The sequence below is a fragment of the Zingiber officinale genome, chromosome 2B, assembly GCF_018446385.1.
Source record: "Zingiber officinale cultivar Zhangliang chromosome 2B, Zo_v1.1, whole genome shotgun sequence".
In the NCBI taxonomy this organism is placed as follows: domain Eukaryota; kingdom Viridiplantae; phylum Streptophyta; class Magnoliopsida; order Zingiberales; family Zingiberaceae; genus Zingiber; species Zingiber officinale.
The window spans coordinates 117,717,915-117,736,580 of NC_055989.1; the positions used below are offsets into that span (position 1 = coordinate 117,717,915).

Consider the following 18,666-nt stretch of genomic DNA (forward strand, 5'->3'; position numbering starts at 1 on the left):
ATTAATTTGTAAAACTGTACAATCCTACATTCTGAACCAATAGGCCTCTCTGTTTCTAGGTAGAAAATAAAGTTTGACAGCCTTAATTTCCCCGGTTATGTAAGGCTGTGTTCTTAGTTAGAAGAAATATGTGAACTATGCAATGGAATTTAGAATATGTTCATAGTAATACTTAAAATTGGAAGTTGGCATATAATAATATAAATGCCAAATATAATTAATTTGTAACACAGTACAATCCTACATTCTGAACCAATAGGCCTCTGTTTCTAGGTAGAAAATAAAGTTTGACAGCCTTGGTTTCCCCAGTTATGTAAGGCTGCATTCTCAGTTAGGAGGAATATGTGAACCATGTGGTGGAATTTGAGTATTCCTTTATCTAGAAATTTTTGAGTATTTTGTACCAATAAATGCACAAAGAATCTGAAAAAAAAAAGCCACAATTAGATGCATGCTTATACACAATGCAAGCACAATTGATAATCATCAGTAAGCAGACACTATATTGAAGTGGAGTAAAAGCATACTGTCAATCCAATAAATAGATGGTTTTGCATCAGGTTCCTCAGAAGTATCAATATTTGGTTCAGCGTTGTCAAGAATAACAGCCACTTGGTCACCATTAATCTCAAACACTTCTCCACGCTGTCCAGATGATAGAGGCCTGCAAGATAAAGAGGTTGAAGATGAAATCATAGCGCCTAAACCAAAATCCTAATCTAGAAAAATAAATTTGAAAGAGAAAAACACAATTATAAAAAATCCTAAAATCAAGTTGCAGGATACAAGATTGTTGAATACAGATTCAAACAAAGAATCAAACCTAATAGACATTTGCTACTTCAATTTTAAGATACAGCTTTTAAATAAAGAAAACAAATTTATCCTATTTTGCTGGTTGAATAAAATAGCCTCACTTGAAAAGAAAAGCAAAAAAAGGGTAGCCCGGTGCACGAAGCTCCCGCCATGCGGGGTCCCGGGGAAGGATCCATTGTGCGCAGCCTTACCCTGCTTTTTGCAAGAGGCTGTTTCCAAGATTCGAACCCGTGACCTTTTGGTTACATGGCAACAACTTTACCGTTGAAAAGAAAAGCACTACGAAAAAAATTATATCTGCTCAAATTTTTAGTTAAATTGCTACAAATTAATGCTCAATTCATTTGTTAATAGTAGCTACACCACCATCTGCAAGGACAATTGTGTGTTGATTCACCACATTGATCATATTAACACATGTCAAATTCTTATAAGATGAAAAAAAATGTCAATGTTCATCAACTCAAACAAATTTTCTATTAAATAATTGTAGTTGGTTGTAAATAAAAAAAATTTTATAGCAACAAAACATTGGGACTTCATTGCAGAGTATCAAGATAGCTTCTCTAATAATCACCCAGTGAATAATCAACCGACACGTGGATCATAATGTGCAAACCAAAAAGGAAAAAGTCCAAGTAAATATTCAAGTTCAGAAACAAAAATGGGGAATCTCAAATCAAACATCTTCTAAAGATGAAACTTTAAAGGAGGTAAACAATAACCTGTCATACTACAGATAATTAGGTCTACACGTTACTTGAGGATAGAAAAAAAATGAAAGGGAATTGAGGAATGATAGAGTAAGTAGAAGGAATGATAGATGAGCTTCTGATGTTGTTTATTTACTACAGAAGATGGAAAGATGAAAGGAATATGTATCAAAAAATTAGTGATTACAGTACCTTGCATACCAGATCACCTTTTCATAACAGCTCAATACCACGATGTCATTTCATAACTACTCTATTTTTTTATGTTAATTCATAAGAGCTCAATGCTTTAAACAAAGTACAGAGGGGCAGAGAAATGTCTAAAAAAAATCCCTTCATAGTTCTTACCCTATGGGGCACAAAATGATCATATATGATATGACTCCAAAAGTTCTCCATTTAATCGTCTACTCCCATTTCAAATCCTATTTATAAATGCTGAAATTTTGATAAATTATGGAAATTATTTTGCAGCATAACAAGGCACAAAAGAAGAGTTGATGATTAACTGAGGGCAACAATAAAAGATGAAAAAGGAGATATTTAGCATTTTCCCACAAGCAAACCTTGGAAAACTACTAGGAGTCAGCAGTAGTTGCATTGTTGTATGAACATGACTACATGACTATTACAAGGTTCATCAAGACTAAGTTAACCTATGCTACATAGGAAAGACTTATGCACCCACCTGCCACTAAGAAAAGTAAAGGCATTTGTTGAGCCATCAGAAGTCGGTATCTTCCCCAGTATGATCCTGTGATCAAATATATTGCTAGGATTAGAATTGTATCAAGATGTAGCTCATTGAGGTAGGATGAAGATTTAAAAGGTTGGAGAAAACAACACTGGTTTAGGAAATAAAGGAGGTCAAATGATTTGAGTTTGCACCAATATAAAATGCCTATTTGATTATATCAGTTATATGGACCTATCTGGGATAAGCTTTTCAAATGCCTAATAAACTACATAAATAAGCAATTTATCTAGCAATAGATGTGGGTCAAAATGTCATTTGAATCTATGTAACTATTTGTTTGCTTAATGTCAAAAGAAAAAAATACTCTAGCTTTAAGCAATACTCACAAGAAAGAGGGAATTAACCTTCTAAAAGCATTTGAAATTCCCAATCCCAATTGATAGGAACAAAAAATTTGGTCAAAAAAAGACAATCATGAAGAAGTGATTCATTTCAAACATGTATACAATTAGCTACCATGAAAGAACAGCATCCTCCCTAAAAAAGTAAACACTTTCTCTTTTTCTTTACACATATAAGAATGTTATTTACATTCAAGAAGGTAATTTCCTGACTCTTTAGTATTAATTCAGCACCAAAGGAGGGGAACAAAGGGTTAAATAAGTAAACTTCACTTCCAAGGGTTTTAAATGATGCTAAAGATGCTCATGTAACATTTTCTACATCAAATTAGTAGAGAAAAGACAACGTGTTAATTATGGGCAAAACCGGGAGAAGAAAATGGATTAAGGCCTCAAGCAACATATATTGATTAATACTCTTGGCATCCTTGATCATGTTTTAAGCAAGGAATGCCGTAGTTAGACTGACATTCTTTCAGAAGTTCACAATGATTAATAGTCTCTCACATTCAGATGTCAACTATAAAAACCTTACATAAAGGCAATGAAACAATTATCTAACCAAATTAGCAGTCAAAACTAATTTAAGGCAAGAGTTGCAACCAGCAACCAAACATATGAGCCAAGTATCAGGGGAAAAACTAAAATCTATTAAGATCAATCATAAAACTAGCAAGTTTCCCTGCTTATAGATGCTATATGAACCTCCAAATATGAATTGCAGAATTCGACATTAAGTGCTTCTGGTGTTTGGTGCAACCATGTCAAACCTAGAGTTGTTTTCCCAATTTACAAAGCCACTATAAGAACAGAATGGAAAAAGAAAAATAAAAAACCAAAAAATATACATAATCCCTCCAACTTCTTGCTGGTGTATTCTTTCACTCGTAATCTCAATCAGAAAAACTACTATATCAGACAGATTTAATTTCTTTGGCCAACTGAAAACACTTCAGCAGTTGAGATCCTCTAAAACAATGTGAGTTTTCTTCAAACCCAACATAAGAGCAAGAAGGCAGGCTCCAGTACAAGATGAAGCCTTTTTTCTGCCTCTAACATCCTGTTCATCTAGGTTACCAAAATGTTTTCCAAAAGATTGATGAGCGACTAATATATAATTGGTTTCATGAGGCAAAGATAAAAATGAAAGCTTGGAAATTATCAAAACTAACATGAATTGAAAAAATACAATGAAATGTCAAGTTAATCAATGTCCAACAAGAATTTAACGTCAACCAAGAATCAAAGTAGCTATTTCAGAAAATAATTCCATTAAGAACAGAAAAGTTACATTTAGCACATGTTTCAGTACCATGAAATAAGGTCAAAAATCTAGTAAAGCACCTGTTACCAACTTCAATTTGAACTGAAGCACCAACATACTTCACACGATCCCCTGAAATAAAAAAAAAAACAAGAAGATGGACGTGTCATGCACAAGATTATAAAGATAAAGAATGTATTAATCTAAAATCCCTATTTAAATGAATTGAATAAGCTAACTTACAAACTAAAAATGCATCCTGATGCAGTAGAGTCTCTAGATACGAAGACTAGATTTTAGCATAAACAAGAATGTAAATATCGTGTCGTGGCAGTCGGCATCTGCCCACTGACTAGTACCACAACCGTGATGTCGTCGCAACAGCGATTATTTTTTTAGAAATTGAATTTTTATTTTTTAAACAGCTATTTCTTTTTCCCTATTAAATTTTTCTCTTTTGTCCATTAACTTTTTTCTTCATTATTATTTTTTTCCTCTTTCATTCATTGTTTTTTTTCTTCATCAAAATAAACAAAGAGAAAAAAAAATACCTCCTAAGATAAATAGAGGGGGAAAAAAACCTCTTGAAAGATAATTACCCTTTTCCCTTCTTAGATAAAAAAATTAAATATAATATAATCAAAATATATAAACTAAATTATTTTATATATAAATTGGACTTAATTATAAACTATTCAAAATATATCTAAATTAAATATAGCTTAAACCTTTTTAATAGACTTTAGTTAACCAAAATCGACTTTTACTCAATAAAAATCAAACATTTCATATTAAAATTTAAACTAACATATCAAATATAACTTAATAATAAATATCTATAATGATCAAATATTAATAAAAACATTTTAATTAATATATTTTATATTTTAAAAAGTACCGAAACTGTATCAGCGTATCGTTCCGGTCATATAGCGAAACTTCGGCACGGATCAAAATTTTAAATCTTGAGCATAAATGCTTCAAGAAATCAAGATCTAAAGTTTCCTGACTTAGGTAGATATGAAGGAAAATGACTAATATGGACATGAAGAGAACAAATGTAAAATAGATAGATATATATCTAGGCATATTTAGCTTAAGCTCAATAGCATAATTGTTTGTTATTTCTTTAAGCTGACATTTGATTTTAATACTGAATTCAGAAGACAAATAAAGGACCCTTGGCGACAGAGATAAGATTGCTCCTTTGCAACCTAGAAGACCAATGTACAAGAAAACAGCTTCCACTAAATGCAAGGATAATGTAGATTGATCCTACCACACCCATTATCAGTCAAAAACTCGCACCCTTGGAAAGATCCAATTAAGAAAGCAAACTAAAGAAATATGGATAGAATAGGGATTCTACAACCTAAGATATTGTAAACCAATTTTATTTAATGATTTCTCTTTAACTCAGTCTCCTTTCTTTCTCACAACTAGCTAGATTGACAATAATGCTGTGGGGGAATAATAATGGTGTTAGTATTGCAACTCAGTTAACTATATGTTTGTGGAGTCTAGATAAGTTCAAACGAATTTGGAGAATTCAACTTGATTTAACTTGAGTTCAACCAAGGTTTACATCTTGATAACACAATAATATTGGCTCTTGTGGTGATGTCTCATGCTATTTATATCAATATGAAACCGTCAAGCTACCTCCATATGCTTCAAAGAGAATCCTTGTTCAACTAGGAAAGCCAAAAAGTGTTACATGAAGAATGCATGAAAAAATCAATCAATCAATAAGAGTTCCTACTGAAAAATCATCAATAGGAACCCAACCTGTATGATATCAAAATAAATTCACAAGGAAAGGTCAACCAGTATAGATGCAAAATGCATTTGTTGTATCTCAATCCTCACATGCTATCTAATATTGGCTGTTTGGAAAACAAGTAAACAAGCCATCAAAACTCAACTGACAACTTATATTGGTAAAACTAGCATAGCTATGTAGTACCGCACAGCATGGAACACGGCTGTAGGGCTATGTAAAGGAAAAAAAAACAATCCAATGGGAGATCAGTGTCATGATGTAACTTAGTCCAAAATAGCATGAAATGCAGCACTTAAGTTATACGAACAGGCCTCACCAGAAGCAAGTAGATTCACACAGATCACTATAGATGCTTGATATGTAGGAGATGGTAGTTGTTTTTGTTTCTGACATTTTCAAAAGTAAAAACTCAAAATTATTTAGTTTCTTAATTACTTTTTCTTTATAAGACAGATGGTATTTCCATTGTGTATGTGTATATATATTGTAATTCTATTTCTGTAATGATTATGAAAATAAAATCATTTTCCAAAAACTAGTTTCATGGTATCAGAGTCTTGCGCCTCTTTTCATATTAAATTTTTTCCTTCTCCTGTTGAACCCACATGATGATGAGTTCAGTGATGCAGAATTTGAGCTCATGCAACAATGTGTATGCGCTCGAATCTCTCCCATCTATAGTGGTTTCACGATCCTTTCATGAATATTTATCATTACATATTACAGAAATAAGTTAGAAAACAGATCAAGGAACCAAGCAATGAGTCTTTCTGAATAAGACCCAAGTAGAACAATTGCACAAGCTTCATTGACAAGTATCCCATTTCTATTATACTTTTATCCCGCTTGTCATGGGAATTCTTAAAATAACAGATGGAACATTCTTTGCTATTGCTGGAAATAGTTAAATAGAACTGTCTAAAACAATTGCTCTTCATATTATGATGCACATACCAAATTTAGCCTGTAATTTGATTTCTATTAGCAAGGTGACTCAAACATAATTACACTACTACTTTCTTTGCAATTTGTTGTGAAATTGAGGGGCTTTATTTCAGGAGATGATTGGACAAGATGGTTTACTCTACTATTTAAGCATGATGCTTGAATGAAAAAAAAATTATAATTCTTTAGAATAACTCCTTTTGTGTTTCCAATAATGATAAAATAACACCGTGGGACTCTAGAATAAGCCACTCCAATCCATTATCTAAAGCATTCGTTTCCAAATCCATTTATTATGAAATTTATCAGTTAGGTAACACAGGCATATAGCATCGTCAGTTAAACTATATAGAGTCTCATCCTTTCTCATATCAAAAATCTCAGGTAGTCAAAGGTTCATACCGTTTATTGATAACCACACTAGGGTCTGCAAGGTCTACCTTGTAAAAGAAAAGTCTCAAACAATAAAATCATTGAATCATAAAGAAAATCAATTCCACACCTACATACCTTGAGAATTGACAATGGAAAAGAATCTATCTCATCCTCAATAAAATGGTGCGACAAAACGAGAAAAATTGCTACCTTCTTAAATTGCTAGAGCTTTAGGGGTGATTCCCATGACGGAAGGAAATCCAAAAGAAAATAAGTTGCTATAAATTTTTTTTCCAGAATGCGCTTACCCTCTATTTCATTTGACAGAAAAAAGGAGCAAAAAATAGATTTACTTTATATTGCTTCAATCTGATTTGGATGGAACCCTTACTTCCACTTGCAATAGAGCTCAAATCTAACATTAAAAATTTTGAATATTTGTTCTTTTTCAAATATATTTTTTTAATAATATTTTCATATTTTTATTTAACATATAATGTTTTAAATTTAAACTTAAATTTCCTCTCCTCTTTTCTTCCTGCAAGGAAAGAGTCAAACAAAAAATATTTTACAATTATTTTGCTGAGAGTTTTTTTCCTACTTTATATCCCTAGTTGTTTTTTCCCTTTGTAGAAACCAAGGCCTTAATATTTACTATGCATGTTCCAAAATATTTTTAGGATGTAGCAGTTCTAATATAGCCTGTCTATGGAGAAAAATGTATGCCCTTTAGAGTCATAAGTTTTCATTCTCCAATATCACTTTTTTTACAAGCATATCAAAATTTTGGTTTATCTCATCCATTCCCTTTAGGATCTTATGCATTGCTTTTGTAAATATTGAACCCCTGTACTCTAAACACTCATTCACCCTCCCAAAAGAAAGCCCATGCCTATTCCCTCATGTACTCTAGACATCAATCATCCCCTCCTAGCGTCAACTCATCACCGCATGTTTCACATGGCGCACCTAGCTTCGTCAAGAGATTCTCAACAACCCCTATCATGCCCCCCTTTTTTTCTTCTCGTGTATCTAATTAGATATTCACCTCACTCTATGTTTATGCTACTAGCATTTCAACAAGGACTGCTACATGAGAACTTGGTGTAGTGTTTCTCACACCCTGGTTGGATAAGAAACATTAGAATACTTATTATCTTAGCTTTGAACGGAATGTAGGAACCCTCACTGGTAGTGGTGGTAAAAGAAATTATTAATGTAATTAACATATATGCACCTCAAGTAGAGTTAGATGAAAACACCAAACATAAATTTTAGGAAGACCTAGATGAGATAGTACAAAAATGAGATGGTTTTAATAGGAGATATAAACGAGTATGTAAGGGTAAAAATAAGAAATATGATAGGGTGCATGCGAGCTATGATTTTAGAACAAGAAATGAAGAAAAAAAAGTCATATTAGATTTCGTAATAGCATATGAACTTATAATAACTAATATATTTTTTCAAGAGTGAATAATACTTGGTTACATTCAAAAATGGGAAAAATAAATCGCAAATTGACTTTGGTCAAAAATATATATATAAAAATTGTGAGGTCATCCCTAGAGAAAACTTAATCACCCAATATAAGTTAGTAGTATTCGATGTGCACCTCAAGCGTAGTATTAGTAGAAGAAAAATGTGAATGAATCCTATGATCAAATAGTGGAAGTTAAAGAATTAGAAGCAAAGTATCCCTAAATAAAGGATAGAAACACAAGTATTAGGAGAAATACATAGATATTCGAATACAACATAGGATAAAATGGCATCAAATTTGAAAATGATGGTAAAGAACCTACTCAGTGGCACCACTAAATAAAGAATTTTTATAGTAGAATGAGGAAGTACAAGAGAAAGTGACATAAACAAATAACCTATAAACTTTTTAAAAAATAATAATATTTAGTAACTGAGAAAGAGATAAAAAAAGGCAATAAGAATGACGCTTTCGAACGCTTGTATTGACAACTTGATACAAAAGAAGAGAAAAAGGGCATCTATAAAATAGCTAAATTGAGAAATGGATTAAAGATGAATTTAATAGCATACTAGTAAAGGATGAGGAAATAAAGAAGCAATGGAAAAGTATTTTCATCAACTTTTTAATGAAAGTTCAGGTGACCAACTTAGCTTAGGAAATTTAAGTAATTCAGAGGAATATCGAAGTTTAAATGTTTATTGTAGAATTCAGTATTAAATGGGATGCAAAATGGAAAAACAGTTGAATCAGATGATATTCCAATGGAAGTATAGAAGTGCTTAAAAAAGTATGGTGTTGAATGACTTACAAAGGTATTCAACCAGATATTAAAAAATGAAAAAAGTGTCTAATCAATGGAAGGTATGCACTATAGGCCCTTGTATAAAAACAAATGAAACATATAAAATTGTGCAAACTATGGAGGTATTAAGCCAATGAGTTATTCCATGAAATTTTGAAAAAGAATGATAGAAAAATGATTAAGGAGAACAAGATGACTAAAATCAATTTCGATTTATGCCTAAAAGGTTGATGATAGATACTTGTACAATGAGCAACAACAACCAAACTTTATCCCACTAGATAGGGTCCGCTCGATGATAGATGCTTGCATTGCGACAAAATTATGTCAAGCATAGGAATAAAAATTAAGTAAAATAGGTCATTGCCCAATTCGCCTATCTTCTTAAAATTGCAACAAATGATGTTTCATTTATATTTTTGAGAGAGATGTAGCTTCTACCTTGTACTACCTTGTACTAGGTATTCATTCAGTTGTGTGTAATTTAGTGGTTTCACAAGTCTTTATCCACAATAGTCTACTTTTCCTTTATCATTGAGGATTTTTTAATGTTTGTTTTATGTTCATGCTTTGGGACTAGGACATGACATGCCTTTAGAGATGGATCCATTTATGAATCTTCATTATCAAGACAAACATAATTAGCCAACTTTTGCAGAGGAAAATCATCCACTATAAAACAAATATATACTAGGTTAGAGCCTCAGAACTCGAAAGACGCAAAGAATGGACACCACGGGAAAGAAAATAATAAAAAGATGCAAGCTAGAAATCTAAGAAAACTTCAAAAAGCATGGAGTAATAAACGTCGACAAAGAACTAGGATTATTGCCTTTCTTAAGTGGCCTTTTTGATTGCTCAGGTGGTGTAGCAGCATCTAAATCTTTTGATGTAGAAGCATTCTCAACTTCTCCAGCAACTCTCTACAGTTAATAAAAAAAACAAAGATGTAAACTCAAAGATTTGATGATACCACCTAGAACTATGAACCCCAAATCAATGAAAGACAGATAATTAGCAAACTAGACACTAATGCCACCTATATATTCCTCAGGCAGTAAAATATGTGTAATGTCCATGAACTATAAATGAAGAATTATATAAATTTCAGTCTTAAGTCCACCAAATTCTAACAATCCTATATTCTAAACTTTGTGACTATCCTTATCTTAACAAACACAAAGCTGGAAAATCACAAATGAGAAGATGAAACGCCGAAAAAAAATTGTTTGAAAAACCAATAACAGTCATTGAAGCAAAGGATCAAATTTCAATTGGATTATAAATTTTGTCATACAGCCTAATATCTTAGTAAAGAATAACAAAATGAACATCCTAAAAAAGGTCCAAACTGTCATACAGAAAATACAAGCTAATAAATATGTTTAAAGAATATTTAAAACACAAGAGGAATAGTGGCCATGTGTGCCCATGATCGTCGCAGATCAGCAATAGGAACTTATGATTTAATTAAATACTTAGGTAAATAAATTTAATAAACTCTTAGCTATGAGATAATTTAAAGAGGTTTAATTAAAGACTAATAAAATTATCCCATTAAATATATATATATATATATATATAGTTTTTATTTTTAGTGATATATTTTATATTTAAAAAATATCAAAACTATATCGGCACGGTACGATACTAAACTGTATAGTTCCCGTCTGAGATTAAAACCTTGGCATGCTCGAGATTTTAAACCATGGTTTTATACAACCATAGAAACCTTCCTCTGCTTCTGGAAGGTTTTATTCTGCAATTAAATAGTCTGTATAAATGGATGCCACAAAATATTAGCATCCAAACATTAAATGGAGAAAGGAAAAAAAAGCAAACTTTTGTGTTTCAGAGCAACAGCAATCCTGCACGGTGACTTGCAATCTTTTTCTGGCTTACTTACCTTTGCAAATTCCTCAAGACTGCATGGTTCAAGCTTCTTGAGTGCCTCAACAGAAGCTTGCACATCATCACTATCACTTTCCCCTGACTTGTTTTCGTTATTACTAGTCCATTCTTCATTGCTTTCAGCATTTTCATCTTCAGCATCAGACTCAGATGTACATTCTTCTCCTGATTCCACATGACTATCATCTGTTTCACTTTCAGAAGCATTTTCTTGACCAAAGTCCTGCGTGAAAAACAAGAGTTGTCAGATCTCTCATCAATCATCAAGTCTAGATCCAATGGTGTGTGTAAATATAATATAAGCTGTTCTTACATATGGAGTGAGAACATTGCTGTCAAGCACTAGCAGTGGGACCTGTAAATCCCGAGCCAGAGCTCTTACCATTCTTTCTCTCAGAAGCTCGGTTCCTGGAAACATTAACCAGATTTCAAAGATTTTGAATTCACAATTTGGTGTGGAAGGAGAAAAAAGCAAAATTGTACATAGATAAAAAATTTTCTAAAAAAACCTGGTACACCCTGTAGCAGTATCCTCCCAGTCGAAGAGATCAGCCGAGCACCATAAGATGATGCAAAGTTTTTGTGTCTCAAATGAGAAGCAACGCATTCAGTCAACAAATTCTTTGTGTGCTCCCTGGTTGGATAAAATAAAATATGCGTGGATCAAATGATATCACCTAAAAAGATCTCAAAAGGCCTTACCGAATATGGTATGGGAACTTATCCCATGACACCCTGATCTTTTCCCATGGAACAACCCTCCGCATGAATTCCTTTTTGAATCGCTGTCGCTTGGTTAGCAAAGGGGATCCTTTTATTTGACTATCAATTGACAACTTCTCACAGCTAAGCCAATCAAGCTGGTCTTGTTCCCCAAGCGAAGCATGTTCATTACAGTGATTTGAATCAGAAATAGCCTCTTCTTTGCTCACTTTTTCCTTGTCAAACCCAGTGACACTTTTAACTGGCACATGTTTACCACCGCTGGCATTATTCCCATCACTTTCAGAACTGTAAAATCTACAGCATGTATATGACATGCTGGTACTTAACCTATTGCTTATTCCCACATCTCTTCTCTGTGAGGAAAGTGAAGTTGTGTAAGGAAGTGAAGCTGAACTAAACCGTCTAACAAGAGAATCTCTCGGTAGTGGAGGGTAGTCATAAATGTTACATCTGTCATAACAGCTATGGGAAAGATCCCTTCTTATTAGCCCGGACAAGTACCAATATTCTTGTCCTACAGAACTCCGTTTGAGTATCCTACATTTTAATCTCGTTGAAAACATCGTGATGTTATTCTATGGGTACAAAACTAAGTGCAAGCACAAACTCTATTGTAGATCAATATTAACTAGAGGCTCTGGGGATGAAACATGAACCTGGAAATCCAAAAATAAATAAACAATTACTCGAAGTAGAAGGCTTTTGGTAAATATAATAGAAACTTTTGCTAGAAAAACAATAATTTATTTCTTTTACACGAGACAAACAACATAAAACCGTGACCAAAAAGAAGCAAATGTTTGCCCATCACATTAAGAAACCAAATTATACAACTAATGGCGCATGTAACGCAAAAATGCCCAGGAAGGATCGCGAAGAGCAAGGGAAACAGCAGTAAAAAAGGAAGAAACAACCACATACCCACAAATCTCTCGAGAAACTCATAGAACGTTGGATCAAATTTTCCGCATATTCCCAAAGGATCACAAAAACCAAACTTCGATAATCTTCGGACAAACCATTAGTTGCAATGAGCATGATACGTCAAATTACCTCAAAGTAGTAGCTGATCTGAGCGCGGAAAGAGGGGAGACGGCGGCCGAAGAGAAATATTAGGTCAGGCGTGCGAGCGCCGGGAAACGGTGGAAGGGCTAGGTTAGGTCTGAGGAGGAGCCGAGCCGCGCTCCTGCTTAACCGCTATTTCACCCAACCAATCGTGCGGTGGTATATAATCAACAAGCGCCCTTTTGTAATGCTCCATTTTATATCTATTTATTTATATTAAAAATATGTCTTATTTGTCAAAAGATCTTATTTTTTATTTAGAATAATTTGATTAAAATTACTTATATGTAGAGATTTGATAGATAATTAAATTGTATTAAAATGATTTTGATTAAAATAAAATACTTTTAATTAAATTAAAGTAATTTTATCAAAGTTAATATATATATATATATATATATATATATATATATATGTGTGTGTTTTATGTCTAATAATTTTAATTAATTTAGAATAATTTTATTAAATGATGCGCTACTAGTTTTGATAAAATTACTATTATAATATGATATAACAAAAATAGTTTTAAAATAAAAAATAATATACTATTTTTAAAAAATTATATATACTATTTTTATAATAAAAAATTAGCATATATCAGGGGTAATTGTTGACTATCTATGGTTAAAGGGACAGTCCCAAAACTACCTAGACAAGTCTGGGTTACAAGAATATTGTTCTCTACAGGTGAGGCTCATTGGAAGAAAGAACCACAGACAAAGAAGATATAAAAACCAATGTTTTTAATAGATAATTATGAACTGTTTATTATCTTTTTAGATAATCACGAACTGTCTACGTTATAATTTTGTTTGTAATTTACTGTTCACAATTACTGTTCATACCGAATTACTGTTCACAATTATTTTTATTACCGAAATTTAGTTTTTTTGGTATCAGAGCCTAAAGATTACGTTTAAGGATCTTTTATGCCTAAACAACAATTACACTTGATATATAATCATTGTCAAGAATTAAAAATTAGCAAAGAGTTTCTTCTTGAAATTCTTGAAAAGTTAAGTTATAAATGGGTTGTTGATGTATTAGGCAAGAGAATTTACAAGTATTTTGGTCTTTACAATGGCAATTTGTTTGACTATTTGTTATGGGAGGTACTACTTTAGATGGAGGTAATGCTGATGACGCAAGGATATTGTGAGGAGTACCTCTATATTTTTGTACTGATGTTGAATAGTCGGAGATAATAGGAGATACAATAGGAGTGGAGAGAAAAAAAAACATAATCTTTAGTCAACAGGAGAGCACGGTCTGGTTGGACAAGAAAATTGAGTCCTAGTATTACCTCCATCTGGTTGAAAAGTGTTAGAAGAAACTCTTTGCTAATTTTTAATTCTTGACAATGATTATATATCAGGGGTAATTGTTGTTTAGGCATAAAAGGTCCTTAAACGTAATCTTTAGGCTCTGATACCAAAAATACTAAATTTTGGTAATAACAGTAATTGTGAACAGTAATTCGGTATGAACAGTAGTTGTGAAAACAGTAAATTACAAACAAAATTATAATGTAGACAGTTCGTGATTATCTAAAAAGATAATAAACAATTCATAATTATCTATTAAAAATATTGGTTTTTATATCTTCTTTGTCTGTGGTTCTTTCTTCCAGTGAGCCTCGGCCAGTAGATCTCTCGGCCATTGGTTTTTATACTTCAACTTTACAATTTCGTAACTACGATTCCTTAGTTGCTACAACACAGGCTTGAAGTTGTAGTAGTTACGAAATTGTAGTTGTTACTACACAGACTTGAATTGTTCAATTATATTATAGCAACTACTGAACCATAATTGTTACAATATAGGTTTGACATTGTAGCAGCTACAATTCTGTAGCTGCTACAACACGGTATTGACTTGTTCAATCACTTTATAGCAGCTATAATTTCATAGATGCTACAACATAGGTTTGATATCCCCTTATTTGGATCATTTTGTCTCATGGGGTGACTAAACATATACATACAAACCCTCAACCAGATAAATGATTTTAACTCTTCTCCTACTCATATACTTTTGCACGTCTATTAATGAGCCAAGTTATAAATCTAGAATTGATGTTCAACTCCTTGAATTAAATTTCACCTACTCCTTCCTAAACTTTAACTCTAGAATTGATGAAATCATATCATTATAAAGATAACCTCCTAGCATATGTTTACCCTTTACTTTCATATCATGGCACAAGACACTTCACACATCATAACACGTTTGTGTCACCGAAAACCAATATCTTCTTCTAGTCTCGTGATAGTGCCTGATGATTTGAGTTCTGACTCTTCTAAGGGGTCATCAGAAGACTCTTTCCTCTACCTACCTCTGAACATCTTGGTAGGGTCGTTTACACCAGTGGATCCTCAGGACGACGAGTGATATTTCATGTCCCAACAATCCCTTTTCCTTATATATTTGACAGTAAACTGCAGAAATCACTCAAGTGAACTCTCATCCTAGTATTGATCTTGGTCCCTAATTTGCCAATCTAAGAAGTGTCCTTAGGCAGGATATTCAACTGTATCTAATTTTGGCGCAAGTGAAAACCCTGAAGCAATAGTAGAATTAAGCGGTGAGCGAGTTAAAGGATGCCCTTCAAAGAGTGTAAAAGACCATGCCACACTTATAACAAGCTGAATGAATAAGTGACAAAAGTTAATGTAGCTCTAAAAGAAGCCATGTATATGTTGGAAAGCAACAATTACTAAGGGAGGGGATTATTTTAAAAGACCGTATGGCCTTGGATTATTTTATTGATCTTCCTTCTGTTGATGTCTTATAATGACTATCTTCATTCTGTTGTATATCTTATGGACTCAGGAACTTATACTTTTAATGTTGAACAATGAGTTAATCTATCTCAGTATATTGAACCATAGTTGCTACAACACAAGTTTGACATTGTACAAGCTATGAAACTATAGTTGCTATAACACGGTTCGTAACCTTCTTCAAACACATTGTAGTAACTATAGTTTTGTAGATGCTACAACACAGACTTGAGTTGTAGCAGTTATGAAACCGTAGCTGCTACAATGTGGACTTGACTTTATGTTGTAGCAATTACGTAGCCATAAATGTTATAACACAAACTTGAATTCTTCAATTATGTTCTAGTAGCTACTTAATCATAGTTGCTACATTACAGACGTGCTCAAGTATTATATGTAGCAGACACAATCGATATGAAAATGAAATTGTAAATCAAACACTAAAAATATTTAAATATTGTAAATATAAATATATAATAATATCATATAATATTTAAATACTAGTATGTTAGATTACATGCATCAAATATTTACTTACATATTTCAATCTCATACAAAATGCTTAGAATTTCATTGATCCATCGTGGCATTTACTTACATATTTTAAACATCATGCAAAATGCACAAAATTTCATTGTAACATTTATTTAAATGGTTGGAGGAATCCTATAAGATCGACGATTATGACCTATGAACACATTGTACACCTTTTCTGAATTTTACCACTATGTCTACTTTCAATGTGTGTTTTTTATCATTTTCTTAGTTGTACACTGTTAGAGTGTATGCTAAAAGTCTAGCTTTTGTATAAACATATAAGAATCACATTGGTCAAATGGCTACATTGATGCTAAGTGTAGTTGTGCATTTAATTTATATTGTAGATAACATGGTGTGAGGAGACACACAGAAGATCATGTTATCAAATCATTATAAATTATAAACAGTTGCTCACAACCAAGATGGAATGGGACAAACCATTAGAGTGGTTGTAGTGTAATTAGGTATTAGTTTATCTTGACTAATAAATTACACTAGTACACTATGAGTGTATTGAGCAGGACCAATTGAGGTAGTATCTTTTTATACTGACTATATAAAAGAATAATACCTCTATTATTATGGAACTGTATACTCTTAATCATGTGGCAAAAGGCGATTCGCTTGCCCTCAGCACCCCCGCCAACCAGTCCCTAGGCCAACACGGAGGAGATAAATCACGGGTGGCTACTAGCCATTAGTGCAAATGGCCAAGACATGGGGGAGGTTATGCTCGGTCATGCCGAGTTTCGACCCCAAGACCTCATGTGGCAACACCCCATATCTTAACCATCGCACCGCCCCGAGGGGACTGTATACTCTTAATCATGATATAATAACAAGCACATATACTTAGTATTTATTTCTTTGATTTATCAAAGGTGCGATTTAGCTCGTTAAATCAATAGGCCCGATAAGTTGGGAAATGATATTATTTATATGGTGTCACTACTAGAAAACTAGGCTTTTGAGACAAATATTTTAAGACAGCCACAAAATTCGTCTTAAATACTAAGTAATTAAGACAGTAATAATAGACGTCTCAAAATTTTATATGGAGACATTAATTTTAAGGCAATATTTAAGATTCTGTCTCAAATTCAACTAAATAGAACACATAATAAAGACGGTTAAAAATATAATTATATAAGACATTCAAATAAGACGGTAAAAAATTATTTGTCTCAAATTATCTTGAATATGGTTCGTCGGAACGGTCACGATAATCGTTATAGACTCTACCGTTCCAGTTCCAATATCATTTCACGGAACGGTCACGACACGAATCGAATATATATATATATATATATATATATATATATATATATATATATATTAATAACATAGAAAAATACATCAACAAATTTAACTTAATACAATTTTTTAATTTTTAATTTATGTTTAGATTATTAATAATTTAAAAATTATGAAAAAAAACATATTAAATATTTAATAATATACTATCTTTTGATAGGCCTAGGATATATACTGAAATAAATAATAAGTTTATTATATATCTATGTTAATATAGTTAAAGGTTTTAAGTTTTTTATTTTAACATTAAATTTACATTAAAGGGGGTAGGTTTGTTTTGTCTACGTTAAATTACATTATATATCTACGTTATTAAATTTACATTAAAGGGGTTAGGTTTATTTTAAGGTTTGATAGACATATTAAATTTACATTATATATCTACATTATTTATCTAGTATATTAATGAGGTTTAAAGGGGTTAGGTTTGTTTTGGTTCTTTCGTGCGACAAAAGAGAACACGGTGAACAAAGAGGGTGACGGAGTCAACGACGATCTCCACGGCAAATCTCAGGTACTTCTTTAGTTTTTCTCTTCTCTCCATACAACCTATTGAGATTGCCTCTCTTACCGCATCCGCCAGCATCGCGCGGTTGCTGCCGCTCGCGCGACCAACTCGCACGCCCTGCTCCTGCCCTGCCGCTATGCCGCACGATGCTTTGGTCAAGACTCCTGCTGTGCACATGGCCATGGGAGACTCCTGCTTTTCCAAGATCACAGCACGACCACTGTCGCGGCCAAAGCATCGTACGAAAGGAGTTGGCAGTAGACATGGGTGGAGCTTACCCAAGCCCAGTGTGGGCAACTGCCCACACTGGTCCCATAAAAAATAACAACCTAGCAAGATACTCATCTTTATTAACAGTGCATCCCACATAGAATAGGAGATATGGAATCGAAGAATGAGTTGGAGACTGATCTTGCGGCTGTATTATTTTGCTAGCTATTGTTTTTATGATGAAGACAAGTTTTGAAATAAAAAATCTTTGTAATAACTTTCTTTTGCCAACTGCTATTATTTTTATTTAATCAAGTCATTCAAATT

General features: G+C 32.8%; 1 protein-coding gene across 2 annotated transcripts in view; it reads right to left on the reverse strand.

The window, feature by feature from the left end:
* Nucleotides 1–13,139, reverse strand: part of LOC122046910 — a 32,517-nt gene extending 19,378 nt beyond the window's left edge. Inside the window, exons 1-9 of one of the 2 annotated variants that reach the window (XM_042607865.1) lie at nt 12,973–13,139; nt 11,896–12,575; nt 11,703–11,827; nt 11,507–11,601; nt 11,189–11,416; nt 10,115–10,205; nt 3,972–4,023; nt 2,218–2,283; nt 528–664 (exon numbers count right to left, since the gene is read on the reverse strand). In XM_042607865.1, coding sequence (XP_042463799.1) covers nt 528–664; nt 2,218–2,283; nt 3,972–4,023; nt 10,115–10,205; nt 11,189–11,416; nt 11,507–11,601; nt 11,703–11,827; nt 11,896–12,482 — 1,381 coding nt within the window. In that variant the 5' untranslated portion in view covers nt 12,483–12,575; nt 12,973–13,139. The remainder of the gene's footprint in view (nt 1–527; nt 665–2,217; nt 2,284–3,971; nt 4,024–10,114; nt 10,206–11,188; nt 11,417–11,506; nt 11,602–11,702; nt 11,828–11,895; nt 12,576–12,972) is intronic. The other variant, XM_042607866.1, reaches the window with a different exon arrangement.
* Nucleotides 13,140–18,666: the final 5,527 nt, after the last annotated feature.